The following is a 25243-nucleotide window of genomic DNA, read 5'->3' as shown; positions in this document are numbered from 1 at the left end:
TTCCTCCGGTGGTGGTGGTTCTGTGGATACGTGGAATGGCGGCGAGGGCGAGGCTGGCGGAGCGGAGCTGGCGGGTCTGTGTAGAACGTGAGGCGGTTGTTGAGGTATTCGGGACGCAGGTTGTGGAGAGCTTTGTGTGCGTGGGTGAGGAGTCTGAATGTGATCCTCTTGTTGACGGGGAGCCAGTGCAGGTCTCTCAGGTGGGCGGAGATGTGGCTGTGTCGGGGGATGTCCAGGACGAGTCGTACGGATGTGTTCTGTATGCGCTGGAGTCTTTTCTGAATTTTGGCAGTGGTCCCTGCGTAGAGAGCGTTCCCGTAGTCCAGTCGGCTGGTGACGAGGGCCTGGGTGACCGTCTTCCTGGTTCTGGTGGGGATCCAACGGAAGATCTTTCAGAGCATGCGGAGGGTGTTGAAGCATGAGGAGGTGAAATTTTCCCTCGGCATCGTCCCTCGAAATCCCCCCCCAACACGGCCCCACAGCTGTTACCTGCAGAGACCGTGGCTGCCTGTTGGCCCACAGCAGAAGATCCGTTTTGTGCACCCCAGAACATGTTTCGGAATTTTGCACACTGGAACGTATTCCGCAGTGCTTCATTTGGAAAATAAATGAGTGCCAGGGCCCTCGTCAGATGCCACTGCAGCTTGCACCACCCTTTGCCCCTGCCAGCGCGGCCAGCGACAATCAACGCAGCTACTCACCATCACACCCTACAAGTGTGACAATTCAGATTACTGTAGGCCCCCCAAGGCTTGGGCAGCAGGTATTAGTCGTTTTTATTGTATAGGTTATTATTTCTAAACAACTGTTGTGTTAATCTTCAATTTAGGCATACAGCAGACTGCCATAAGTTCCGGTGTATATCGCATCGAATGCAGATCGCAGGAATACAGCCATCTCATTATACTCTCTGCCACCTCCGTGAATCTATATGAAGTGTGGATACCGCATCAACATTGGTGGATTTCATAACACACTAGAACCTATGCTGGGCGTTTCAGTGCTTGAAAATAATCCTTTCTAGCTTCTCTCCGGATTTCTTCTCTAGCAGTCCTTTTTGTAGTGTGTGTGTACAGAAACTGTTTCTGGTGAGTGCCTGTAACGCACTGAGTGGATTGGATGATTGCATAGGCGAGAACAAGTGAAGTGAACTGGAAGAACTAGATGTATAGAAATATATAAGACTTGAACATCCATACATTTAGAGCAGGGCTTGTGGTTGATATATAGGCAATTCCAGGCCAACACCAACCAGAGAAGCAGTGCTCCACTGCCATACGGCGGCCATCTAATTATCACTGCAATCTAGAAAACTCCAACCTTTGGTACAATTCACAAGTAGCTTGGGTCACTGATGGCTCACAGGGATCTAGGCTTGCGTGGCGCACAAGCATCTGTCTTCAAAACACACATCATGCAGACAACTCTTCGTGCTCTAACTTTACGTCCTGTATGAAAATGAACTCTGAGGCAATGATTTGTTCATATTTTTTCCCAGCAAACTATTTTTACCGTACCATGGTCTCACCGTATGTGCGTGAAGCCGCCCACCTTACCAAACAAGATGAATCCTGGCCTACCGTGGTCTTCTGCATCACTTCCTGTTTGGTTACAATTCACCTGCAATTGCCATCTTCTCATTATGCACAACAAAGTGTCATGATTTAACTTGGCTAATGAGGCCCTATCGTTCCTTTTTGTTGCCCCCTCACAACCTCTTCTTCCACCAATCCTTCAAGCTCCAATGCTACTCTACAACCCATTATGGGCCAAGGTCTTCTCTTTACTTTCATTTTCATGCAGGAAACCTCACTCGGTTATACAGTGAAGACCTGGACCACAGGCCATTACAGCCAAGTGAACGCCGAAAGCTCACCTTACTGACAGTTTTTGGGATATCAAGCTGGTCCTTGAGCTCTGCAGCCAGCTCCCTGAAGTGCTCGGTCCGGATGTCGAGGCTCCCGTTGCAGAGGGCAGAGTGGTACGCGGACAGCCTGGAATACTGGCTCTCTGGAATGACCAGGATCCGCCGCAGTTCATCCTGGCTTCCTTCACAAGTCAGTGCTTCCAGAAGCGATGGTGTGAAGAGAATGCTCTGCAACAGACAAGGTATCAACAGTTCATGGTGCAAATGTTTGACCCACAGAGAAAGGCTTTAGTCAAGGATGCTTGCTAGACCAGGAGCGCGATTTACATTCAATGCACAGAATTATATGTCCATATCAAAATATAAGTAGTGAATTTATAGTACTAGATTCCTTTGTCTCTGTGAAACCCACAGGATGGAGTGGGCATTGCTGCAGAGCTGATCACAGGTGGCTCGTTCACCTACGCCATTGGGAAGCATCTTCCTAGGGGTGGTTTGGAAGCCGCCACTAGGACCTCCAGGTGCAAATACTGTGGTTGATTTACCAGACCACAACCAACTAAATTGGAACCCAGACTAACAATGACTCAATTGCTAGTCGGTTTTAGAAATGAATCAATTGTATTTATTTTTATATTCAGAAAAAACCTTATTTTTTAGACAAACAAATATTGGCAAAATACTTTTTGTATTTATATATATATATATAAAAAGACAGACGAAAGATGAGTGAAATAAATTGCAGAGTAGGACAGGCAGTCCGTGCTGTGAACATACAACTTTCACGCATCAGTCATTCCACATTCACACTCGTATTCCTTCCATACCATAACAAACATTGTGCATGTGAAATAAGACAAAACAAAAACGGTCAAGCAAGCAAAGTCAAGAGCAAATCAGAAATAACACTAAAAATGCTGAAAAGATACTTAATATCACAACAATTGTATGACAAATATAATATGTACAATTCCTTTTTGACTAAAAAACCTAACAACAAAAGGTACACAAGGTCGACGCGTTTCGAATCGGACCCTTTGTCCGATTCTCATCAGGACCAGAGAATCTGAAAAAAGGAAAAAATTTCCTTTAGTATATTTACGTTTAAAGAGTGGAAACAGCGACCAGTCAAAACCAAACATAGCCTCCTACCAGTGTGTATTTCGGTGTTAAGTCACGGGGGTAGCTGTGGACAGAGAGTTAGTCTATGGTTAGTAATTTAGAACAAGCCTGCAGTCATCTGGAGGGGTGAATAATGGGGGGCATTCAGATGAAGGAAAATACCTGCATCAAGTGTTTTAAACATCGGATGTTTAATCCAAAACGGGTGTTTAATCCAAAACGGGCTGCATGGAGTCGGAGTCGTCAGGGAGCCATCGTGAACGGGCGCTTTTAAAATGAAGGCTGTGAACGTGAGAAAACACAAGCACCATAAATTGTTTACAGTGAAGGGCGGTATCATAGAGCGAGTCTACTAAGATCGCAATGGAGCGCTAAGTACCTCTAGAGCGTGACGAGTTGCTCGAGGTCCGGTTTCAGATCGTTTGAATGGGGCCGATCAGCAATTCACAGCCGCTGGCTGAAAGAGAACCCGGAAGGGCGCGTTAGTGCTTAGGCTCGGGAATTGAAAGAACAAACATCGAGCGAGGCTGCATGGCAGCATTACCTTATGTGAACTCCTTTCGCAGCGTAGATCGGTGGCGTCTCTTTGTATTCATGCACGCCGGTCTTCATGTTCTGGGTGCGGGCAGGAACAGTAAATGAAGGCGCGCGGAGCGCGAGGTTTCAGAATCGGTCACATGGCCTCAGAGGGAGTTATGGGAGTTGAAGTTTCAAGATGAAAGTGGGATGAGCCGCGTTGTATTTTAGAGGACTCGAGAGACTTCAGAAAGTTAATTTAACCCATTTAGGACCGTATTAAATTTTAAGATAAGGGTAGCTTCCCGTTGACACAGTTTTTCTTCAATGTCGCCGCCCCTTATGTCTAGATCCAACTTTGACAACACAGTCCATTTGATGTCCTGTTCCGTATGTCCAGCTGCAATCCAGTGATTGACAAGTGGTGCATTTGCAACAACTTTTCTCACTCTTGATTTATGCTGGCAGATGCGCTGCCTAATTTCCGGAGATGTTTTGCCGACGTACAATTTTTGGCAGGGGCATAAGATTCTGTAAACCACATTTCTAGATTTACAATTAGTAAACGTGTGGTGCCTCCAAAATATACCGTTGTAGGAAAAAACATCACCCTCAATCGTTTTGTCGCAACACACACAAGTGCCACATTTATGATGCCCCCGTATGGGCTGTAAGCCAAGTAAATTTCTTAGTGTGGGTGGTTCCTTTAACGGGACTGCTGCACGGACTAGAAAGTTGGCAATGCTTTTTTCTTATTTAAAAGCAAACAGTGGTGGTTGGAGTAAGCTGTCCTCAAGGTGTCTCACTAAATGCCAGTTCTGATTGATGGCTTTCTTCAGTTGATTTGCATGTGGGCAAAATGTCGTTACACATACTGTTCTTTCGAGATTTCGCTTCTTCTTTTTCTCCAGCAAGGTCTCACGTGGGGTCCACCATGCTCTACGCATGGCATTTTTAAGCAGTTTTTTGGGGTACTCACGTTCCAAAAGGCGTTCCAGCAGTTTTTGAGCATGATCAAAGTATTCATCTTTAACTGAACAGTTGCGTCTGATTCTTAAGAATTGGCCAAAAGGAAGATTTTGGCGAAGATTTCTCGGGTGATTACTGGTGTAATGTAATGTCCGGTTTCGGTCAGTTGCTTTCCTGAATAGCGTTGTCGCCAATGTCCCTTCCAGTGCATAGACTTTGACATCAAGGAAGGTGATTTGGTGATTGTTATAATTGATGGTAAATTTAATGTCCTGAGTGCGTCCGTTCAGCCATTCCAAAAAATGTTTGAGGTGTTCTTCTGTTCCATTCCAAATAAAAAATGCGTCATCAATATAACGCATGTAGTGACTGATACATTCTTTGAATGGATTATTGTCCGTGATGAATTTAGCCTCAAACAGGCCCATAAACAGAACAGCCAATTCTGGAGCAAAGGGGCAGCCCATGGCCACCCCTTTGATTTGGTAGAAGAAATCAGAATCAAACATGAAAAAGTTTTTTTGGAGTGCTAATTTGGCCAGAGAGATAATAAAATCTGTGGGCACTCTTACCGGTTGTTCCCTGTTGTTTAAGAAGTAGCTCAAAGCCTCGAGTGCTTCTTCTTGGGGAATCTGAGTATATAAGGCGACCACGCCCATTGTGACAAGCAGCTGGGTGGTTGGATCAAACTTAATGTTAGTAAGTCTGTTAAGGAATGCCGTGGTGTCTTGTAGATGAGCTGGGATTAAAGCGGTGAATGGTTTCAAGAAAAAAATCGATGTACTTGGACACTGGTTCCCATAATGACTCGCAACCGGAAATGATGGGTCTACCGGGTGGGTTAGTTTCATTTTTATGAACTTTAGGGAGTGCATAAAAAAGTGGTATGCGTGGTTTTTTGTTCTGAAGAAAAGAGGCTTCCTTTGGTCCAAGAAATCCTTGTTCAAGTCCCAGTTGAATGATATTAGACAATTGTCCTTGTAATTCTGCAGTAGGATCACTTTGGATTTTTCTGTAACATTCCAAGTTGTTTAATTGGCTCATAACTTCTTCTTTATATTTATCCGTTTTCCACACCACTATTGCTCCTCCTTTATCCGCTTGCTTTATAGTTAAAGTCGGGTCATTTTTTAAGGATAGCATGGCGTCTTTTTGATCTTTTGGCAGATTGAATTTCACATATTGTTTTTTAGATTCCATTTCAGTGATGGCGGATAATAAAGTTTTTTCAAAGGTCAAGACCTCCTTTGGTACTTTGTTTCCTGGTGGACAGAAGTTTGATTTGCGGCGTAAGCCCGTGACTTCTTCATTAGGTTGTATTTCTTGATCTTTAAAGAAGGTTATAAGTCTAATTTTTCTGCAGAACTCGAGGGCTTCTAACTTCATTTTTACAAAGTCTGTCCTTCTGGACGGAACAAAAGAAAGTCCTTTCTCCAAAAGAAGGGTCTCAGTTCTGGTCAGCTCCCTGCCGGATAGATTGAATATCACTGAGCTGTTTAGCTCTTGTAAAATTGGCGTCTCGTGGTCATTTCCCATGGTTGGGAGTTGTATCGGGGTCTGCCCCTGTTCCTCCGTGGGCCTCTTCCTAAAAAAGGTTGCTGGTTGTTTCTTTGTTGGTATGAGGTGGATTGACCACCACTTTTATTTGCGCTGCTGTTATCCTGTTCGCTAGTGCCGGCTTCAGAGCCAGACGAGGAGGAAGTATCTGAGAAGGTGAGGAATCTGTTTTTTGAACGTCCTTGATTGTTTTGGAGGTATCTCCTCGAGTTGGTCGTTGTGTAAAAATCCTTGTTCAGGTACGGGTAGTTATTTTCCAGTGAGTAGTTGTTTTTGTCTGTTTCAAATTTATTTGATTTTTGAGCCACTGTGTAATCCTTAAATTCCAGGATTTCTTTTTCTACCTTCTCCAGCAGATTCTTTGAGTCGGCAATTTGCTGGTTACTAGAAATTTCTGATATCAAAAGATCTATTTCCTCTAGTTGTTTTTTGGAAATCCTTAGCGCAGTTTCCACGGTTAGGACCATGAGGTCCCGGCTGCACTTAGTTTCAATGCAGCTGAAACTTTTTTTATATTCAGGGTCCTCAGTGAAGACCATAGGATGTTCCGAATTTGGAGACCCCCAGGGATGGTACCAGCCTTTAGATGTTGAATAAGGAAGTGTCCATGAAGATCGGTTCTGATTTGTTTTTTCTTCAGTCTGATCAGTTTTTCAGATTCATTTTTAGTCTGAGCTGTAACACTCAAGGTAACGGAGGCAAATGTAGGCGGGTCGCTGAGTAAATTTTTGATGTGATCTTCGCTATACGCAAAGGTATCACCGTCATTCATAGTCCTACCGTCCTAATGTTTTGGTTAGTCAAATATTAGACACACAACAAATAACATATATATATATACACAGTGAAGAGTGAATTCTTAGTTCAAGGGAGGGAAACCTACCTAGTGTATTTAGAACAAAAACCGCTACGGGGAAATAGCGAAGCCTCGCGAATATGGTATCCGCTTAAATGTATATAACAACAAACAAGGGCTTTGACTCATCCACAGTAAAGCAGAGTCCAATACTAGAGTAAACAAAAGAAGTGCAAATACTGTGGTTGATTTACCAGACCACAACCAACTAAATTGGAACCCAGACTAACAATGACTCAATTGCTAGTCGGTTTTAGAAATGAATCAATTGTATTTATTTTTATATTCAGAAAAAAACTTATTTTTTAGACAAACAAATATTGGCAAAATACTTTTTGTATTTATATATATATATAAAAAGACAGACGAAAGATGAGTGAAATAAATTGCAGAGTAGGACAGGCAGTCCGTGCTGTGAACATACAACTTTCACGCATCAGTCATTCCACATTCACACTCGTATTCCTTCCATACCATAACAAACATTGTGCATGTGAAATAAGACAAAACAAAAACGGTCAAGCAAGCAAAGTCAAGAGCAAATCAGAAATAACACTAAAAATGCTGAAAAGATACTTAATATCACAACAATTGTATGACAAATATAATATGTACAATTCCTTTTTGACCAAAAAACCTAACAACAAAAGGTACACAAGGTCGACGCGTTTCGAATCGGACCCTTTGTCCGATTCTCATCAGGACCAGAGAATCTGAAAAAAGGAAAAAATTTCCTTTAGTATATTTACGTTTAAAGAGTGGGAAATGGTCGCTGTTTCCACTCTTTAAACGTAAATATACTAAAGGAAATTTTTTCCTTTTTTCAGATTCTCTGGTCCTGATGAGAATCGGACAAAGGGTCCGATTCGAAACGCGTCGACCTTGTGTACCTTTTCAGCATTTTTAGTGTTATTTCTGATTTGCCCTTGACTTTGCTTGCTTGACCGTTTTTGTTTTGTCTTATTTCACATGCACAATGTTTGTTATGGTATGGAAGGAATACGAGTGTGAATGTGGAATGACTGATGCGTGAAAGTTGTATGTTCACAGCACGGACTGCCTGTCCTACTCTGCAATTTATTTCACTCATCTTTCGTCTGTCTTTTTATATATATATATAAATACAAAAAGTATTTTGCCAATATTTGTTTGTCTAAAAAATAAGGTTTTTTCTGAATATAAAAATAAATACAATTGATTCATTTCTAAAACCGACTAGCAATTGAGTCATTGTTAGTCTGGGTTCCAATTTAGTTGGTTGTGGTCTGGTAAATCAACCACAGTATTTGCACTTCTTTTGTTTACTCTAGTATTGGACTCTGCTTTACTGTGGATGAGTCAAAGCCCTTGTTTGTTGTTATATACCAGGACCTCCAGGGGCAGACCAACTCCAAGGTCACAATGGTGCAAAAGAGGTCAACTTTGGGTATGCATGTGTTCAATGGGCAAACGTGGGCAGGTAGTGCAGAAAACCAGACAAGGTACAGGATTAAACTAAAAGGTACACAAATAAAGTACATCCAGGACATGGAGTGAGGAACTCTCAACAGCCAGCTAAGCAGAGCAACCCAGTTCTATTCGCCCACCTCACCAGCGTCCTGGATAGACCTGGCACAAGACAGTCTTAGGGGGCGAATCAGCTTGGTGCCTTCACAGGTAGACGCCTCATTAAGATGGAGCTACATCATGACGAACCAAAGGTCACCTTTACAGCACTGGGAAACTCCTCACCTGACACGCAAGTGCTGGCCAATGTCCTCGATGCCTGGCCCACGCCACCACCATATTATTCCACCTTTGAACAGACAGATGGCAGCAGGGCTAAGGCATAACAGTTCATTAGTGAATTTCAGGTCTAAATCAAATGTAAAGACCCACTTAAAAACCACCAATAACTTCACGCCTGAAATTAAACTTGTGAGTGCAATTCAAGCTTCTATTTTGCACGGTCTCCTGATATTTACCTTGTGCACAGCAGTACACGTATACACATACACATACATACCTACACACACATGCATACCCCCACACACATACATACCCACACACACATGTATACACAGCCACCCACCCCACACTCACTTCTTACCCCATAGCAAATTGGCTTAAGTCCTAAACTTTATTCATCTCCAACTCTCCCAAATATCTCTGCCAATGCCCTTCATAGTGGATACCCATGACCCCTTCCTATTTCATTTTGGATCTTGCACATGACTAGCTAAACCTTAACACATTTTTAAATGTAGGCAGCGTCTGTGACCGTGCAAAAACGGAGTAACTGCTGAGGCATGACTGTATCAGGCTGAGAAACTACTCAACACCTTTCAGTTTTCTAGCTGTTCAGGTGGATTATAGAGGCTCATAGAGGAAAATAAAAAGAAAGTCATAAAAAGGGAAAAAAGGAGCCATATCTCCCTTACATCCCAACAGATGCCCATTCTATGCCTCTCACACCGCCCCCAAGTACCCCATGAATATTTGCTGCTGAACCTCACAGGGGATCTCATGTAATTCTAGTGCCATACATCACCCGGCAGCACCTGTGCTGACATAGCACCCTGCCACCCAGTGGGGTGATGACGCTGCAGAATCCTTCTCTCCAGATGGAGCGGGATTGCTGCATTTGACTATTTATATTAAGTCCCATTTGGGACCCCCAGCATCTCCTCCCCGCAGGTGTTCTGGAACAAGTCATTCTGCCAAATGTGCAAATGCCGACTAAGCATATACCTGCAAATGAGAGAGGATGGTTCTCTGAATGGATAGGAGGCATTATAGCCATAAGCAAACAGAAAAATTGAGGCCTCTAGCAAAACCACGTGAAATACCTTAATAAAAACCGTAAATTGCGATAGGGCTGAGCAGAACTCCGTGTGTACCTCAAGTACGTGCTTAGAGTAGATTCAATCCAAGTTAATCTTTTGCAACTGTCCCGTATTACTCTGGAGAAGTCTCGTCACGAAGGACAGAGGAGCCAAGATCATTTGAGGACATAGCACATCAGAGCCTGGCGAGTCCGTGGGCAGGCATGTTGGGACCACAACCCTTTCTGGCACATATGATCACGGAGTTGTGCCTGCTCTGGCCCTGGCTGGGTGTTGCCCCCCCATTCTGAGTTGTCCTTCCAGGTAGCCTAGCTTGTTCTTAGCTCAGACAACTTGGAAGCCCAGTTCTGGTCGTTTCCCTAGATAAGGGTGAGAGAGGGTTGGTTACCTTCTCAGTAAACCCACAGGTGATATGACATCATTCAAACAGTGATCCACAGAAGGATACCTGCTTTCATAAGGCGCAGAAATTCCAGATTTCTTGAGAGCAGAAACAAGGCTGATGAAATTTCAGGAGATCCTAAAGGCAATTCTCTTCGATCAATAACGCAGCTTGCAAGCTGGCATGGTTGCACACACGCTTAGTTGAACGCAATATAAACTCAAATATTACAAACTTATAGAACACTGCAGGGGCTTGGCAGCCTAGCTTGCTATGAACAACGGGCCTAAAATGCAGTATCAATATGGACTTAAAGCTTAGGCGGACAGGAAAGAGGTGGCTCAAATTTCTGTATGAATGTATAGGAATCCCACGTCCGAGGCCGGTGGACGAAGGTCTGGGTGGGCCCCATCGCCGAAGAAGGACTCTACTTAGGTTTCACAATAGGAGTTATAGATGTTGTGTGCCAATCTACCATAAAGGTAGATTGGCACACAACAGCTGCCTGTACTGAATTCTGGAGGGCAATGCCATCTTAGAGTGTCGAAATCCACTGATGGACATAGTTGAAGGCAACAGGGTAGCAAAAAGAATGCCCCCCTCCAAAATAAAATGTGACTAGGGGGCCGTGAGTCTCTCATAGCTCAGGTATGTTATTGTCTTGGGCTTAGTGGGGGACCACTGAAGGGTTGGGGGCACCATGCAATGCAGGGGCCTGTGTTACATCACTGGATGTAGGAGAAGGGACACTGTACATAGCACACCACACACTGGCATTTACTTCTCAGAAACACAAGGCAGCCTGTCCTGTCACCCATCTATTCACACGGTTACTTGTGAAGCACAGCATGCATTTACAAAAAAGACCTAGACCACAAAGGCATCCATAAATTAACCACTTAATGTTGTACCATATCATGCAAAACATTTGCAAATAACTCCTCTGTTTTAATTAGTGAGGTAGGAGGTACATCCATGTTATGCCATGTTTAAAAGAATATGCCCAATCCCTTGAAAAAATGATGACACTTGTGAGACAACGAATAACACACACCTATGTGCCAAACTCAGGTAGGTAGAAAAAAGTTTGTGTGAGCGAGATGGCGCCTCACGGGCGCACCACCAACAGGAACCTGGCAGGTACTCACCAGGATAGCCCTGATCTCATCATTGGCACCATCAAGCTCCAAAGAAAGAAATGTGTCCAAAAACAAACAAAACGGTGTTTGTGAGAATGTGCAGTGTATAGAAACCACGAACAACACAGATCGTGTCAAAAAACAAACATATAAAAACCACAAACAACACAGAACTTAGCTTTATTCTGTCCATTTTGTGTTGGTTGCGGGCTCTAAAAAAGTGAGAAAGGTTACTACCTATCTAGCCACACTCCACTTGCCGACATGTTTCATTGCCCTTCACATTTAGACAATTTCTTCAGGGCGTCACAAATTTTTAAGCCACTGCATTGGTAAATACTGTGTTATTATGTGCGGTTTGGGATCACTCATACTTAAAGCCTGTCGCTAATGGCTTTTTCAGAAGGAAGGATGACAATTATGTGTTTTTTATATGTCTGTTTCAGTTGTGAAGATTACGCATGTCCAATGCAGTGGCTTAAAAATTTGTGACGCCCTGAAGAAATTGCCTAAATGTGAAGGCCAATGAAACATGTCGGCAAGTGGAGTGTGGCTAGATAGGTAGTAACCATTCTCACTTTTTTAGAGGCCGCAACCAACACGAAAGTGACAGAATAAAGCTAAGTTCCGTGTTGTTTGTGGTTTTTTAGGTCTCGGACCTATCAATGCGCGCAAGCGCATTGAGCGGAGCGAGAATTCATGTCCTCAAAACGCTTGTGAAACCAAGGGTTTCGTTAGTGCGGTTTTGTTTAAGTTCACGTGAATCACATGACCAAACAAGCACGCACATCAGCCTCCCTCCCTCCTATTGGCCGTACTTTCAGTTTCCCGGCCGCTCATCTTTGCAGCACATCAAAGGGCTTCGCCCAGTGTGCGCTCTGCGGCTCCTCGGCTTCTCCTCCCCCAATTATTCTTGGATGGCCGGCCGGCCGTACTTTCAGTTTCCCGGTGCTTCAAGTCTGGATTTCTCCTCCCCCTCCCCAGCCAGCTGCACCCAGGCCATCTGTTCCCCAGCTCCAGCACCTCCCCTCTCTCCCCGCACACAGCCTTCTTTGGATTTCTCCTCCCCCTCCCCAGCCAGCTTCCCCCAGGCCGTGTTCCCGAGCTTCTACTGTAAGTAGGTTGTTTTACTTTACTTTATTTGGCTCTCAACGTCTGGTTAGTCTTTACACATTTGCTGTTAACCACACTGCTTTAATTAAAAGTCAAATCAGCCACTGAGACTTCATGCGCAGCACTCTCCTCAATGTGTGACTTCAAAAGAACAGCTCGCAGCTCGCTCCGCTTCCCTTTTCACTTGCATGCTGTTCGCTCTGTCCCGTTCCTCTCCAGCGCTTAAGGCACCAAGTCTTTTCTCACACTGCACTCTCCTTACAGCGTGACATAAAATAACTCCTCACTGCTCACTCTGGCTCGTTATCCACTTGCGCTTGTTTTCTAGGGAAGTGACACAGGGACGTAAATTGGAGGTAGTGTCCATGATCCTGTTTGTCCCCATCAAACATCCATACCTCTTCTCAGGAAGCTGACCCACTTTACAACCGCATGCAATAACATGGTCACAATCTTTCTTACAGTAATCGCCGTGGTGCGCAATATCACACTTTTTAACACACACACGTTTTTAGATTTTTATAACATGATGACTTAGTTTTCCCTGATGCACACTTAGAGGTGTGAACAGATAATTGCTGCCTCCATCCTGGTTTTCTCTTAGTCTCGTTGACAATTAAAGCTGAAACCTGTTCATCTAGCAGATAATCTGTAGCTAAACATCTTTTTACATCTTTGATTAAAGTTCTTTTGTAGAATGTTTTGCTCTTCCACATTAGTTTGTTGTAACTTGGGAACTGGTTTATATTCTAGTGTAAATACTGTACTTTCTACCAGCTTAATAGTTACCACCTCGTAGAAGTATAAATGCATCAAACACTGACTCCCAGCACATTCAACCACACTACACCATCAAGCACATACATATCCCACTGATAAGCTGTTTATGTAGGCTGGCACACAAAGGCACTAGACTGCACCATCAGCACAGAACACCACACCGCCACCCAGCTGGTGCTAGCAACACACATAGGCACCAAACTGTAGCATCAAGCACAGACACAAAAAACTAACACCCAGTTTGTGCAGCTGGCACACAAAGGCACCATCAAGCACAAACAAACCACACCTCCACCCAGCTTATGCAGAGTCAGACACAGACATCAACAAAAACAGACATAAGAATCAGGCACGCACATCAGAATCAGACAGACATCAGAATCAGACTTCAGAAACAGGCACCGACGTCAGATCCAGAAAGCATACAAACATCAGAGTTAAACATCAGACCCAGACATCAAACTTTGGCACATAAATTACACACATACACCAGAGACAGACACAGACACATAGCATAATCACTCAGGCACCAACGTCAGACAGACATCGCACAGCTTGTCCACACATCCTCCATCTAAGGCACTGTACCCAACGAAGGCATGATGACGTCCCTCCCCTAATCCGGGCTGTGGCCCACCTGGTTGGGCTTGGAAAGTCTGTCACTGTTTGGTATCGGCTCTGTCACTGCCTGGGGTTTGATTTCCAGCAGAAGCCTGGGGCTGTTATACAAAAATAACACTTGAAATAAGTACTTCTTAATGCAGTTCTATATTATGCCTATGTTTTCTTCTGTGGCGTTGCCAATAGGTCTCGCAGTAGGAAAGTTGGAGCTATTGGTTTTGTAAATGACATTTTATATTTATATATTATTATTGACAATGCCAATAACGATATATAAATATAAAATGTCATTTACAAAACCAATAGCTCCAACTTTCCTACTGCGAGACCTATTGGCAATGCCAGTGCTTGTATATGTTTGTTTTTTGACACGATCTGTGTTGTTCGTGGTTTCTATACACTGCACATTCTCACAAACACTGGTTTGCTTGTTTTTGGACACATTTCTTTCTTTGGAGCTTGATGGTGCCAATGATGAGATCAGGGCTATCCTGGTGAGTACCTGCCAGGTTCCTGTTGGTGGTGCGCCCGTGAGGCGCCATCTCGCTCACACACACTTTTTTCTACCTGAGTTTGGCACATAGGTGTGTGTTATTCGTCGTCTCACAATCGTCATCATTTTTTCAAGGGATTGGGCATATTCTTTTAAACATGGCATAACATGGATGTACCTCCTACCTCACTAATTAAAATAGAGGAGTTATTTGCAAAAGTTTGGCATGATATGGTACAACATTAAGTGGTTAACTTATGGATGCTTTTGTGGTCTAGGTCTGTTTTGTGAATACATAAATTGAGGGCAACCTATGACCCCTGTTCCCTCTAAGCTCCTCGTTGTTAGTTAAAGCACAGCATGCACCCTGAAGGGTTTCGCAGCACTGTTGAAGACCAAAGTGGCACAGCTTCTCAGGCCACTAAAGCAGCAAGACGATAGTCTATCAAAGAGCCAGATTGTAAACCTTTTCCTGCACATGAGGAGTCTGGACATGAATGTCATGTACAAGGGAACAGTGCTCCAGAACAAAGCTCTCGAACCCTGAGGGTCCAGCCTCCTCACCTGGGGAGTGGAGATCTTGGATTAGCAAACAGAGGCAGTGAGCTGGTGAGCAGAGGTTGGCTGCAGGTATTTATTTAGAAAACGTCTTCTTCTGCAAGATGGGATCGGAATTATAGAAAACATGATGCATAAAGCAGACTGATTTGAACATAATTCTTTTTTATTCAAAATCCAATGAAGTTGGCAAAGCTTGGAAGAAATGTGGTCAAATGTCTTTAAACAAGCACTAGTCTAATCGCTGCATTCTGGATGTTGAGAGTTGTTTTTGGGAGGCTTAGGTAAACAGAGTGCCAAAGTTTCGCAGAACTGTAATATACGACGTTCACAACAATTTTTATGGGCGAGGAAACACCCTACACAGGACCCAAAGATGAAACCGGCACCTTGGTGCAAACTACAAAAGATGCACCACCTCTTGTCCTCCTCTTTGGGATATGCTCCTTCCTGGTGGGTCTGGAGTCACTTGGATGGGCATAAAGACATCAAGGGCTACAATAAAAACACAGATCCATCCTCGTCCGCAAGTCACAGATTTGAAACCGGCAGGTGTAACTCCATCTTTCTTCAATCTGAACTGCTTACATTAGGTACCATCAAATTGGGATAATACCAGCACCCATTATGCAGAACGCTGCAAACCAGAAAAAGTGTAGTGGTATATGCGATATACGAAGGACATCTTACCAACTGTGCATCTCTATTTTTCACCTCTTCCATTTATCATCATCCACAGCTGCAAAACAGCCCAAGTTATCTGTAAGACATTCACACATTCAAGCTTTTAGCCTATAGCACTTCGCATGCTGGGACTCGAAGGCCTATACAAAACTACAAGCCTCAGAGGGCAAAAAGCAGCTGCCTTAAGGTTAAGTTGATGGAGGTGTTTCACAACTCGGATGGGGTATGGAGGGTGCTGGGTTGAGGAGGCACGCATATCAATGGTTGACGCATCTAAAACTCCGAAAGGAGTTTCAATGCCGCCATTAAAACAGGTAGGCTTGACAAGGTATCCAAAGTCAATGTCACTGGTATATGCACTCTAATAGCTGGTCATCCACCAAATCGCTCAAAAGCACAAGTAGTGCTAGTATTTACATAATCCTCAAATTAATTCTAAAAGTGATACTGCAAAGTCAGAGTCCTTGGCTATGGATTTACTCGCTCATCCTCTAAAGCTTCCCCTTTCTGTTCAGAGATAATCCCTGGTCAGGTAAAGCTCTTGAATCCACTCTTCGGGAGATGGGTGCCTCCATGATTTTATTTATTTATTTATTTATAAAATTTCTATAGCGCACAAATACCTTCCGGTGTCTCGGCGCTAGAGCTTACAGATTGCAAAGGGGTTCCTATTGGGAATTTACTGATTAAAAAGCCAGGTTTTAAGATGCTTTCGGAATGTTAGCAGTGATGGGCTAAGTTTGATGTAGGGAGGGAGCAGGTTCCACAGTTTAGAAGCGGCAACCACAAAGCGTTTGTCTCCCCATGTGGCTTTTTTTGTGCGTGGGATTTGAAGCTGTTGGGCTGCAGATGAACGTAATGTTCGACTAGGTGTGTAAACACAAATGGCCTTTTAAAAAAATTCTGGTCCAATGTTGTTCAATGCCTTATATGTGATACACAAGGCCTTAAACTTCGTACGGCTTCTAACCGGAAACCAATGCAGTTGACGAATGATGGGAGAAATAGATGAATACTTCGGTGTGCCGGTTAGAATCCTTGCGGCAGCATTTTGAACAAGCTGTAATTTGTTCAAAACTTGCTCCTGCGCGTTCAACAGTAGGCCATTGCAATAGTCCACCTTAGACAATACCAAAGTGAACATTAGGGTCTTGCCTGCATTTGGGGGAAGAAATGGAAGCAATTTCTTTGCCATTCTTAGGGTAAAAAAGGAGGCTGAGACCACTGCGTTGGCATGGCTGACAAAAGCTAGCTTGTTGTCGAATAGAAACCCCAGTTCCTAACTTTGGATACTGGTGATTTTAAGTTTGGGGCTGTATCACAGGGCCGGTTCTGGATTTCTCTAATCTCTGGAGCTGCCAGCAGCAATCTTAAGAGGGCCCCTGGTTCAGTCTTGGCACCCTGGACTCTACAGCATGATGCGGGATCCCACCAGGGGGCATGGGTCCCAGACAGAGGAGTAAATGCTCCAGGGAGCTGGTGGCAGTGGTGGAGAACAAGAGGTTTCTAAGACTCTAGTTTTCCCTAAAAAATGTACAACTGTGGCCGGCCTCACCCCATGTACATCATTCGAACATCTAGCCTTGAACCTATAGGTTGCTTTCCGCAAAAGGCAGGAAGAAGTCCCTTTAGTCAGAGTATTTGGCCAAACCTAGGACACCTACTACAAATACATTATAGTCCTATGGTATTTTAAGGGTGGACTTCGGTGATTTGGTTTTCGTTGTGGTACCTCCCTTAAGGAATCCAATATTTAAGCTATGGGGGTGATAATATATGGACGAGAATCAACATCCATGCAATCGGCCCAGTCTATGTTTTTGCAAATGTTGCTATAGCGCCGCTGCACTGAAAGGTATGTGAGCACGGTATGGAGATCTGGAATTGCATATGCATTTACAAAAAACAATTACTTTTGACAGAAACAAGGGAGGGAGAGAAGAATATCTGTTGCCCAAACAAACACCCGCCTTTGGCCACCACAGATTACTTTGAGGATTTTGACGCATGCCATCAGTGATGGGCTCATGTGTCAAAATTCCCCGTTTCTCTCTCTCTCTCTCCCAATAACCCTCAAAGGCCCATTAGCTGAAGCAGAGATGCAATGAGAGGTACTGTCTAATTCTTGGTTAGTGGCTTCCAGCGACTAAAGATGGACCCAGTCCAAAGAAACTGAGCTCAAGACATGGGGGACTTTGAGCTGAGCACTCTGCCAAAAGGCTCGGTTTGCAACTCTAAGAATAACTTACAAGGTTCAATGACCTTTATGAATGGCTTTCCTTTCAATACCCGGATGTTGTGGACTAAACATGGACAGAGTCTTGCTGGGCTTCGGAAAACAGCCGATCCAACAGTGGCATGATAATACCTTAGAATAACATCAGCTTTTAATTGCATGAAAATCTCTTCACACACCAATACCCCGTGCAAATGTAAAAAATAATTGATGATTTTTGCCACTTTCACAAATTATGTGTGTGATATAATGGGAACAGAGGCTTTGTTTAAATTTATTTTTCTTGGCTGGGGACCCATATTGGATACCACCAGGCCACGTCCACCGCGATCCACCAGGACAAATGCCAGAGGAGCAAGTACCAGCTCTCCAGCCCTCTCCTAGCCAAGATAGGCCTTATTATGGGTTTTGATGTGAGGGGAGTGTGCAGGTGTGGCATTTTGCACTTCCTGCCTCAAAGCCAGGTATTGAAATTAGTGCAAATGATCCCCCTCCGCCAATCCTCAATAGTGACGAGGAAAGGGGATATGCCCTTCAGTGAACCTCTCAAGCACATGCCAAGCTGGAGAAGGAAGGCAGAGTGCAAAGGTGAGCTCTGTTGTCCTTTCCCATTCAAATGTGCAGGGGACACAGCCTGGTGTGACAGATTGCTGTACAGGCTGCTCAGGTAATTTTGTGTCTGATGCTATACTACAGTGAGACAGAAAAAATATTTTTCAATGTTTTGTGACCCTCGATGTAGGATTTTACTCAACCCTCCAGTCCAAAACACTTGCTATTCAGGTTGCTCCTACACCACCCAGCCTGTAGGGACCCCTTGCTCGCCTATACTCCTAGTGGTGAGACCCACTGCTCCGATGCGTTTTCCTGTTGCTGACACACAGACAGACAGACAGACAGAAAGACAGACAAGAAGCACAGACAGACAAGACACACATATATACATACATTATCTGATAAGAGCACCATTTTGTTGATGCCCTGTCTGGTGGGGTAAACTCTCACATTACCATGCCGCCCTTCAACATCTAGTCCCCTGTGTTCAGGTGATTTACCTTGGATTATAATCTGGAGCGCAAACTCCTTGATGGGTGCCGTTTAAGGGTCACAAACCGCTCTATATGCATATTCAGTTTTTTCTCCCAATACAGGACAAAGGATGAGGAGTCACATTTTACCTCCAGGCGTCTCCATTGAAATGATTTGTTTTAACCTGCTTCCACCTTAAATATTGTGAAGACTTATTATCGACGCTACATGAGGGTCATGTGCGGTCTCCTCTCTTTCGCATCCGATGCCCAGTGCTCTTCCCAGGTGTCCTGTCCATCCCGCTCATGGTAAACTGCATCCAACAGGTGAGACCAACAAGCTCACTTAATGCCACCATAATTGGAGAGAACCCTATTCTCTTGCTCCCCTGGAGGAGCCTTTATTTAGCACAGACGTTTCCAACACCCAAAGTCAGGGCACCCATCATCTGGAGATCTGACACCCCCACAGAGAAAAACATTCCAAGATGGCCCGTCTCCTGTGGTGTTTCAAACAGTTTCTAGTCTTCCACAACAATATTTTGTAGTAACGATTGACAGGTGTGGAAATGCTTTGTGCAAAAGTTTGCAGAACTAAGGGCTTTTGGAAAACCATTAAATCACGTTAGGCCTCTGACAACTGTGACATCCTAATGAGAGCCTTCATCTTACCTAGTGGCTAAAACTATGAAATGACGTCATAAATATGGACGCTATGTCGACGAGTCTCAGAGTGATAGAAAGAAGATCCTAAGTGGTAAATCATTAGAATTGTATACATTAGGTGAAATAATTCACCAGCATTTTCATTCGGCGTCTTAGCTGTGACACCTGATAAGTAGAATCTTAAAAAAAAGAGGATGGTTATGATGCCTCTCTGCTGGAGTCACAGAAAAATGGTATGTGGCACACTTGAATGATTAAATCGTAGAACGGTACCATTGGTATAGCCAACTTATCAATGTATATTAGAAAATGTCATATGCCGAGATGTCAGCATCATACAATCTCAATAACAGAGTCTGAAAATGACATCATTGTAGTGAAGTAACCACACATGAGCTCACTGGTGGAGTCCTTGGAATGGTGCCCCAGTTATGACACTTTGGTAGGATCCTGGAATGATGCGACCGTTAAGAGGCGTTATGAGTAGACCCTCAGATAGAGTTCACGAGGAGATTCTGGTATTGATGTTATGGTTATGAGACCGCACTGGAGGATTCTTTAGACGCGTCCTGATTATGAGAGCTTACTAATCTGTCTCTATGAAGAAAGGAGAGGTTTGTTCCCTCACTAGATCTACTTTAATACAAAGCCACAGTCAGGCCGTGTCTATTGTGTAGATGTGATTGTGCCACTATGATAAATCTGGGGTTCAGCAATAGAATATTTTCTCTCTTTATTAGGATACAACATAGATGGAGTCCGTGGATGAGGTCATGATTTTAACACCACAGCGGCATAGCGATAAACCAGTCACACAAATTGCTTTGTCACAGAATGTTGTCATGTCATGCCGGCTCATTACTACAACAATGCAACAAAGTAACCAGCGATGGAGTCTCATATGAGTGAGAAGGTTGAGAGACTTCAGTGGTGGTATCAAGTGACATATGTACAGGGATAGAACAATGGCAGTAAAACAATTACATCAGTGTTGACAATGAGATGTCCCTCCCCTTAATGAGTGACATTTCCTGTCCACTAGCTAAAGCTACACACTATTGACCCAACTTTCCATGAAAGGGACACGTGTGGAATGCTTAGTAGGGGACCACTTCTTGCAACTATCTTCCAGGACAAACTTCGCCTACACAGACCTCGCCCTTTCTTGGTGGTAGGAGCTTACCATAGAACAGTAAGTAGTTGCAGGTATTTGTGCAAAGATGTTGAGGTAGATGAACTAAACCTTACAACCGAGTTGCCTTTCTCCATGAATTTAACAAAGTTGACATGATTGCATATCTATTGCTAAATGACTGGAGCTCTTTAACTCTATCACAGTTCAGTCAAGAATCTGTACATTGCTAGAGGGGTCACTGTCCTAGGACCAGGTTCCTCAGGATGATGAAATAATGTAGAAAACAATACGAGGAAAACCCTTAACAATGAAAAACCTACAAATATAAATTGCTGTGAACTCAAACATTTTTAGGTTGTTATAAGAGAAATACTAACCTCAGAACGTATATTTTTGATATTCATTAGAAAGCAAACATGCCTTATAGTTTTAAAGGGGTCTGTAGAAGCTAGTGTTAGACAAGGGATTACAGTAAGAGTAAGCAGTGGAGTAAGGGTTAAGGTTAGTTTTTAGTTGTGGTTTAAACTTATCCTTAGTGTTAATGATAAGATTAAGGTTAGAGAAAATTTCGAAATGTAGGATTAAGTTGTAGCTATTTTGTTTTTTAAAGTCTCTACAGCTTCAATTAAAATTACTGTAAGGAATTATTTTTTGAGGCGTTCCTGTGTGTAGGCGTACTTTATTCAGACATGGATCCATAGCCCTTACCTCAAATTCGGTTACCAAGGATTGAGGATCGTACTGGTGAGACGACTCCGCGGTGCCCGCAAGACCCACGGCCTGGGACAGTAGGTGCATCAAGGCCTGGCGGTGAGTGAGGGTTTTGGGGTCATTCAGAGCATTATGGATCAAACCCTTCTCCAAATTCTTCCAGCCGCCAAGAAAGTGCTCCTATAATGAGAAATAGAAGAACATGACAAAAGTGTGGCCTGCAAAGTGAAAAAAACATCACAGTGGTCCCAGGTTGGTTGTTGCTATGTAAAGATTCAAACAGATTACACTTCTCCTTTATATATTGCTGTGCGAGGACTTAGTTACATATCATTACTCCAGAAATGAGGTGGCTTCGGTTCAAGAGCCCTAAAGAGGGGCTCTTGAACAGAATGAAGCAAGTACTCCATTAAACATGACAGTCAAACCATGTCAATTTAAGTGAGAATGCACCTTTTGTCCAAGGAAATGTCAAACCTGTAAACTGCAAGGGTATTAAGCATCCACAGACAGGAAGGCAAGGAAGAAATTGACTCATATGCAGGAAAGCGGACAATACGTCTGATCACAGCTTCACACACACGCGAAAGAAGCACCATATACTGACTTAATTCAGAATCCACGTGGGTGCTGGATAACATCTTCCCACAGTGTTCTGAGAATCAGCTCCACTGCGGTGAAGTCTGTCAATCCTTCCACCTACATATGGGGCCTAGCTTAGGTGGAACTGCTACTAACAATAATGTATTCAAAAGAATAAAATGAAATGTATGGAATGCCTGCATTAATACAGTGGTAATTACTCTGGGTCACATTCCCATCAATTGTTATTTTTGTTTGCTCACTGGGTTCATACAAAGCGGTACCGACCATATGCAAATAGGTCTTAACTGTACCCCAAAAAGAAAAAAAAGTCCACCTAAAATGCGATTCCATACAACTTCTGTACCAGAACACGGGGCATTTTATACAGGTTTCTGACTTTTGGGCATCATCAGTGAGGCGCAGCTGAATCTTATGACAGTGCAAGAGACATGCATCTTATGGGCATACCACTAAAAATGAGGATATGTAAGGCACTGACAGGAATAAGCAAGCTTTCAAAATAATCGAAGGATCTCCATCTAACCCTTTTTGTTTTCTCATCAACGCAGTAAATACAGCTGGTTAGGCAGCAATCTCCTCTGATGACACCCTAATTGCTAGCTCTTACTTAGCATGCCATTTAGGTCCAGGTACCATGTCCATTGGTAGCTAGAGTACAATTAAGTGAATTAGTGGCTAGAATGAATGCCTTCACAGCACTGTCATTTGCACTGCAATATGCCATTATACACTGTAAAAAACCATTTGCTAATGGGATTTGATTTATGGAACTGTGAACAATTCTTTTGCACATAAATAGAAAGATATCACTTGTCAATGTTTCATTAAGGGGGCAGAGACCTGACCGGACAGCATTGCGCGTGTGAGTGACTAGCACTTTCTGCTGATAAAGGTGAGCCCCACATAAAATAAACACAAGACCAGGTAATGCACAAACAGGGTGGCACACAGAAGCATGCATCTTGGCACACACACATGGGAAGTCAGCCTAGGGAATGCCAGACTAAGTCTTGCTAATACTGCAATACAAGCTGGCGATCAGCCTCGAATGCAAGGAATGCCAGCCTGGCACAGACTAAGTAAACACAAAATGTGACGGGCGGAATGCTTGAAAAAGTCTCTGCCACTGGTCATCGCTCGGGCAACCCTCCAGTCTGTCGGTTTTCACTCACTATACCAGCTCCCAATGAAACCAGCCTTGGCCCTTCGCCAGTAGGACCAGCACAACCTGAACTGCCCAGCCAGGTCCCTACTGGATGGCTGAGATTTCATTGAGCATTCTTCCCAATACTTGGTGGTTGGTGACACACACCTTCCTTTGGTGATCTAATGCACATCCATGAAATGGACTATATCTGCACTAGAGAGCATTGTGCAATTTGTAACCTTTCTTAATTCCAGTTCTAGCCCCAGCTTCTCCCATCCCTTCCACTAGTCAGGATTCTGCACTACCTCACTCACAAACTCAGCCGATGCCTCCTCATCCCCAGCACTCAAACTACTTGTACATCTTAAGCATGCTTCACCTGAAGACGGAAAACCTCTCCAGCACCAAATCTGTCCCAGGGCTCCTTCGACAGGCCTTCGTCGGTGGAGGAGGGAGCCGAGCTGAGGAAGAGGCGGTACACCTAGAAGGTGAAAAACAGGCAGTCAGCTGAGCACATGAAACCAGCAGAGGGTAGAGCAAGACATAGCTGTGCCATTTAGCAAGTGACATATATTCTAGGTCTAGGTGCACCGTACCTAAAAGAGTCACCACACATAAGATATTTTTTCCCTGTAACCTGGAGATGTATCCTGTGTCTTGCGTCTACGAAATATTGCATTGTGACAGGAAGCTAAGGTGCAAAGAGTTACCCAAAGACTGATTTCTCTTTAACCAATCTGGCTCACACATTTAAACTGAGCATAGTCTAGATGCCTCACAGCTGCTACACTATGCCGCATAAAGTGGGAATCACAGTAGGTTCGATAACCAATGAGATTCACACAAAGTATTATCAACCCTGATTAACAAGTATTTAAAAATGTATGGAAGCCCTTGGCTTGTGACACCATGGCAATAAAATCCGACACTACAGAAGACATCACAAATAAAATATGAAAGGCCAAGGTAAAGCTGAACTTTGATGGCGAGAGGGGCTGATATAGCCATAATGCCCATAATGTGCCAACCTCTTGGTTTTTGTCAAGAACTCCTCCACCTCCCAGGCAAGCTACACTGATGATGCATGGAACTAGAACCCAGTGGCTATGACCATCTCCGTGGCATGGTGGAGTAAAAGAAAGCCATAGGAACGTCCTACAAGATGGAGGGCACTTTGGAACAGGAGGTTCTGCTTGGGTACTGGAGATTGTAAACAGAGAAGGCAGCAATATGGCAATCCTTTTTAACATACATAAAATACATATTTGCTTATTTTACACACTTACCTTTACACATATTTCCCATTATATCAGTAGTGTGAGAATTATAAATGTGCATATTATCTCTTAATCCTGAGGTGTGATTAGTCAAGCAACATGTTTTTTACACTGCACGTTTCACACAAGGATGATGCATCCGAGACTTAATGCATCTCCGTTTTCTATATGTCCAATATCAATTTAAATGTGACGATTGAAACCCCAGTGAGGACTATACTTTGGGACTTAAAAGGTGAGCACAATGTATTATTGGCGTACAATTCAATTTATACTGGCACTTATTGTGAATGTGTGTGAAGTAACAATCCCAGGCATACAAACAAGGTAATGGCACATTAGACTCAGGCAAACACACAACTAGTTCAATATGAGAAAATAAATTTTTAATATGATAAAGACATACGATAAAAATCAATACATTGATCTAAATTGATAAAATAACATTGTATTAATACATATGTTTTCACAATAAAAGTTATTTTTTAAAAAGGTAGATGGTTTCCTGTCGACGCGTTTCGACATACACACTATGCCTTCATCAGGACTTTTACCATCATATTTCTGTGAAAAGAGATTATAAAAATGTTTTACTGTTTAATTTCTTAATGTTGTAACAGTATAATTGAACCAGTTTACGTTTGCCAAAACATTCTATTGCCAAATATTTATCCAGATTATGATGTACCGCTCAGTAGTCAAAAGCCTGTATTCACGTCAAACACCTATGCATTACATATTCTCTAAAGCTATTATGAGTAAAACACAAATGTCTTAAACCTATAGCCACACTTGATATAATACAAACAATGGTTAAGTTGTTCTCTCTTTCTTACTAACATGTAAGATTAACATTTCCTACTTGCTCATATTAGCTGGTTACATTCTTTGCTACATAAGTCATTAACATTTCATATTTCTGTTTGATAATATTGATAATGATTAATGAGAAAGG

General features: G+C 43.3%; 1 protein-coding gene across 1 annotated transcript in view; it reads right to left on the bottom strand.

Annotated features, from left to right (window-relative positions):
* Positions 1-25243, bottom strand: part of ABCA2 (ATP binding cassette subfamily A member 2) — a 696743-nt gene that overhangs the window by 372785 nt on the left and 298715 nt on the right. The window contains exons 6-8 of the mRNA XM_086921159.1: positions 23391-23492; positions 21256-21438; positions 1877-2095 (exon numbers count right to left, since the gene is read on the bottom strand). Of these exons, the coding sequence (XP_086777285.1) occupies positions 1877-2095; positions 21256-21438; positions 23391-23492 (504 nt within the window). The remainder of the gene's footprint in view (positions 1-1876; positions 2096-21255; positions 21439-23390; positions 23493-25243) is intronic.

Source organism: Lissotriton vulgaris, chromosome 5 (genome assembly GCF_964263255.1).
Source record: "Lissotriton vulgaris chromosome 5, aLisVul1.2, whole genome shotgun sequence".
NCBI classification, from domain to species: domain Eukaryota; kingdom Metazoa; phylum Chordata; class Amphibia; order Caudata; family Salamandridae; genus Lissotriton; species Lissotriton vulgaris.
Note: the sequence above shows the minus strand (reverse complement) of the source record. Positions and strands in the feature narration are given on the sequence as shown.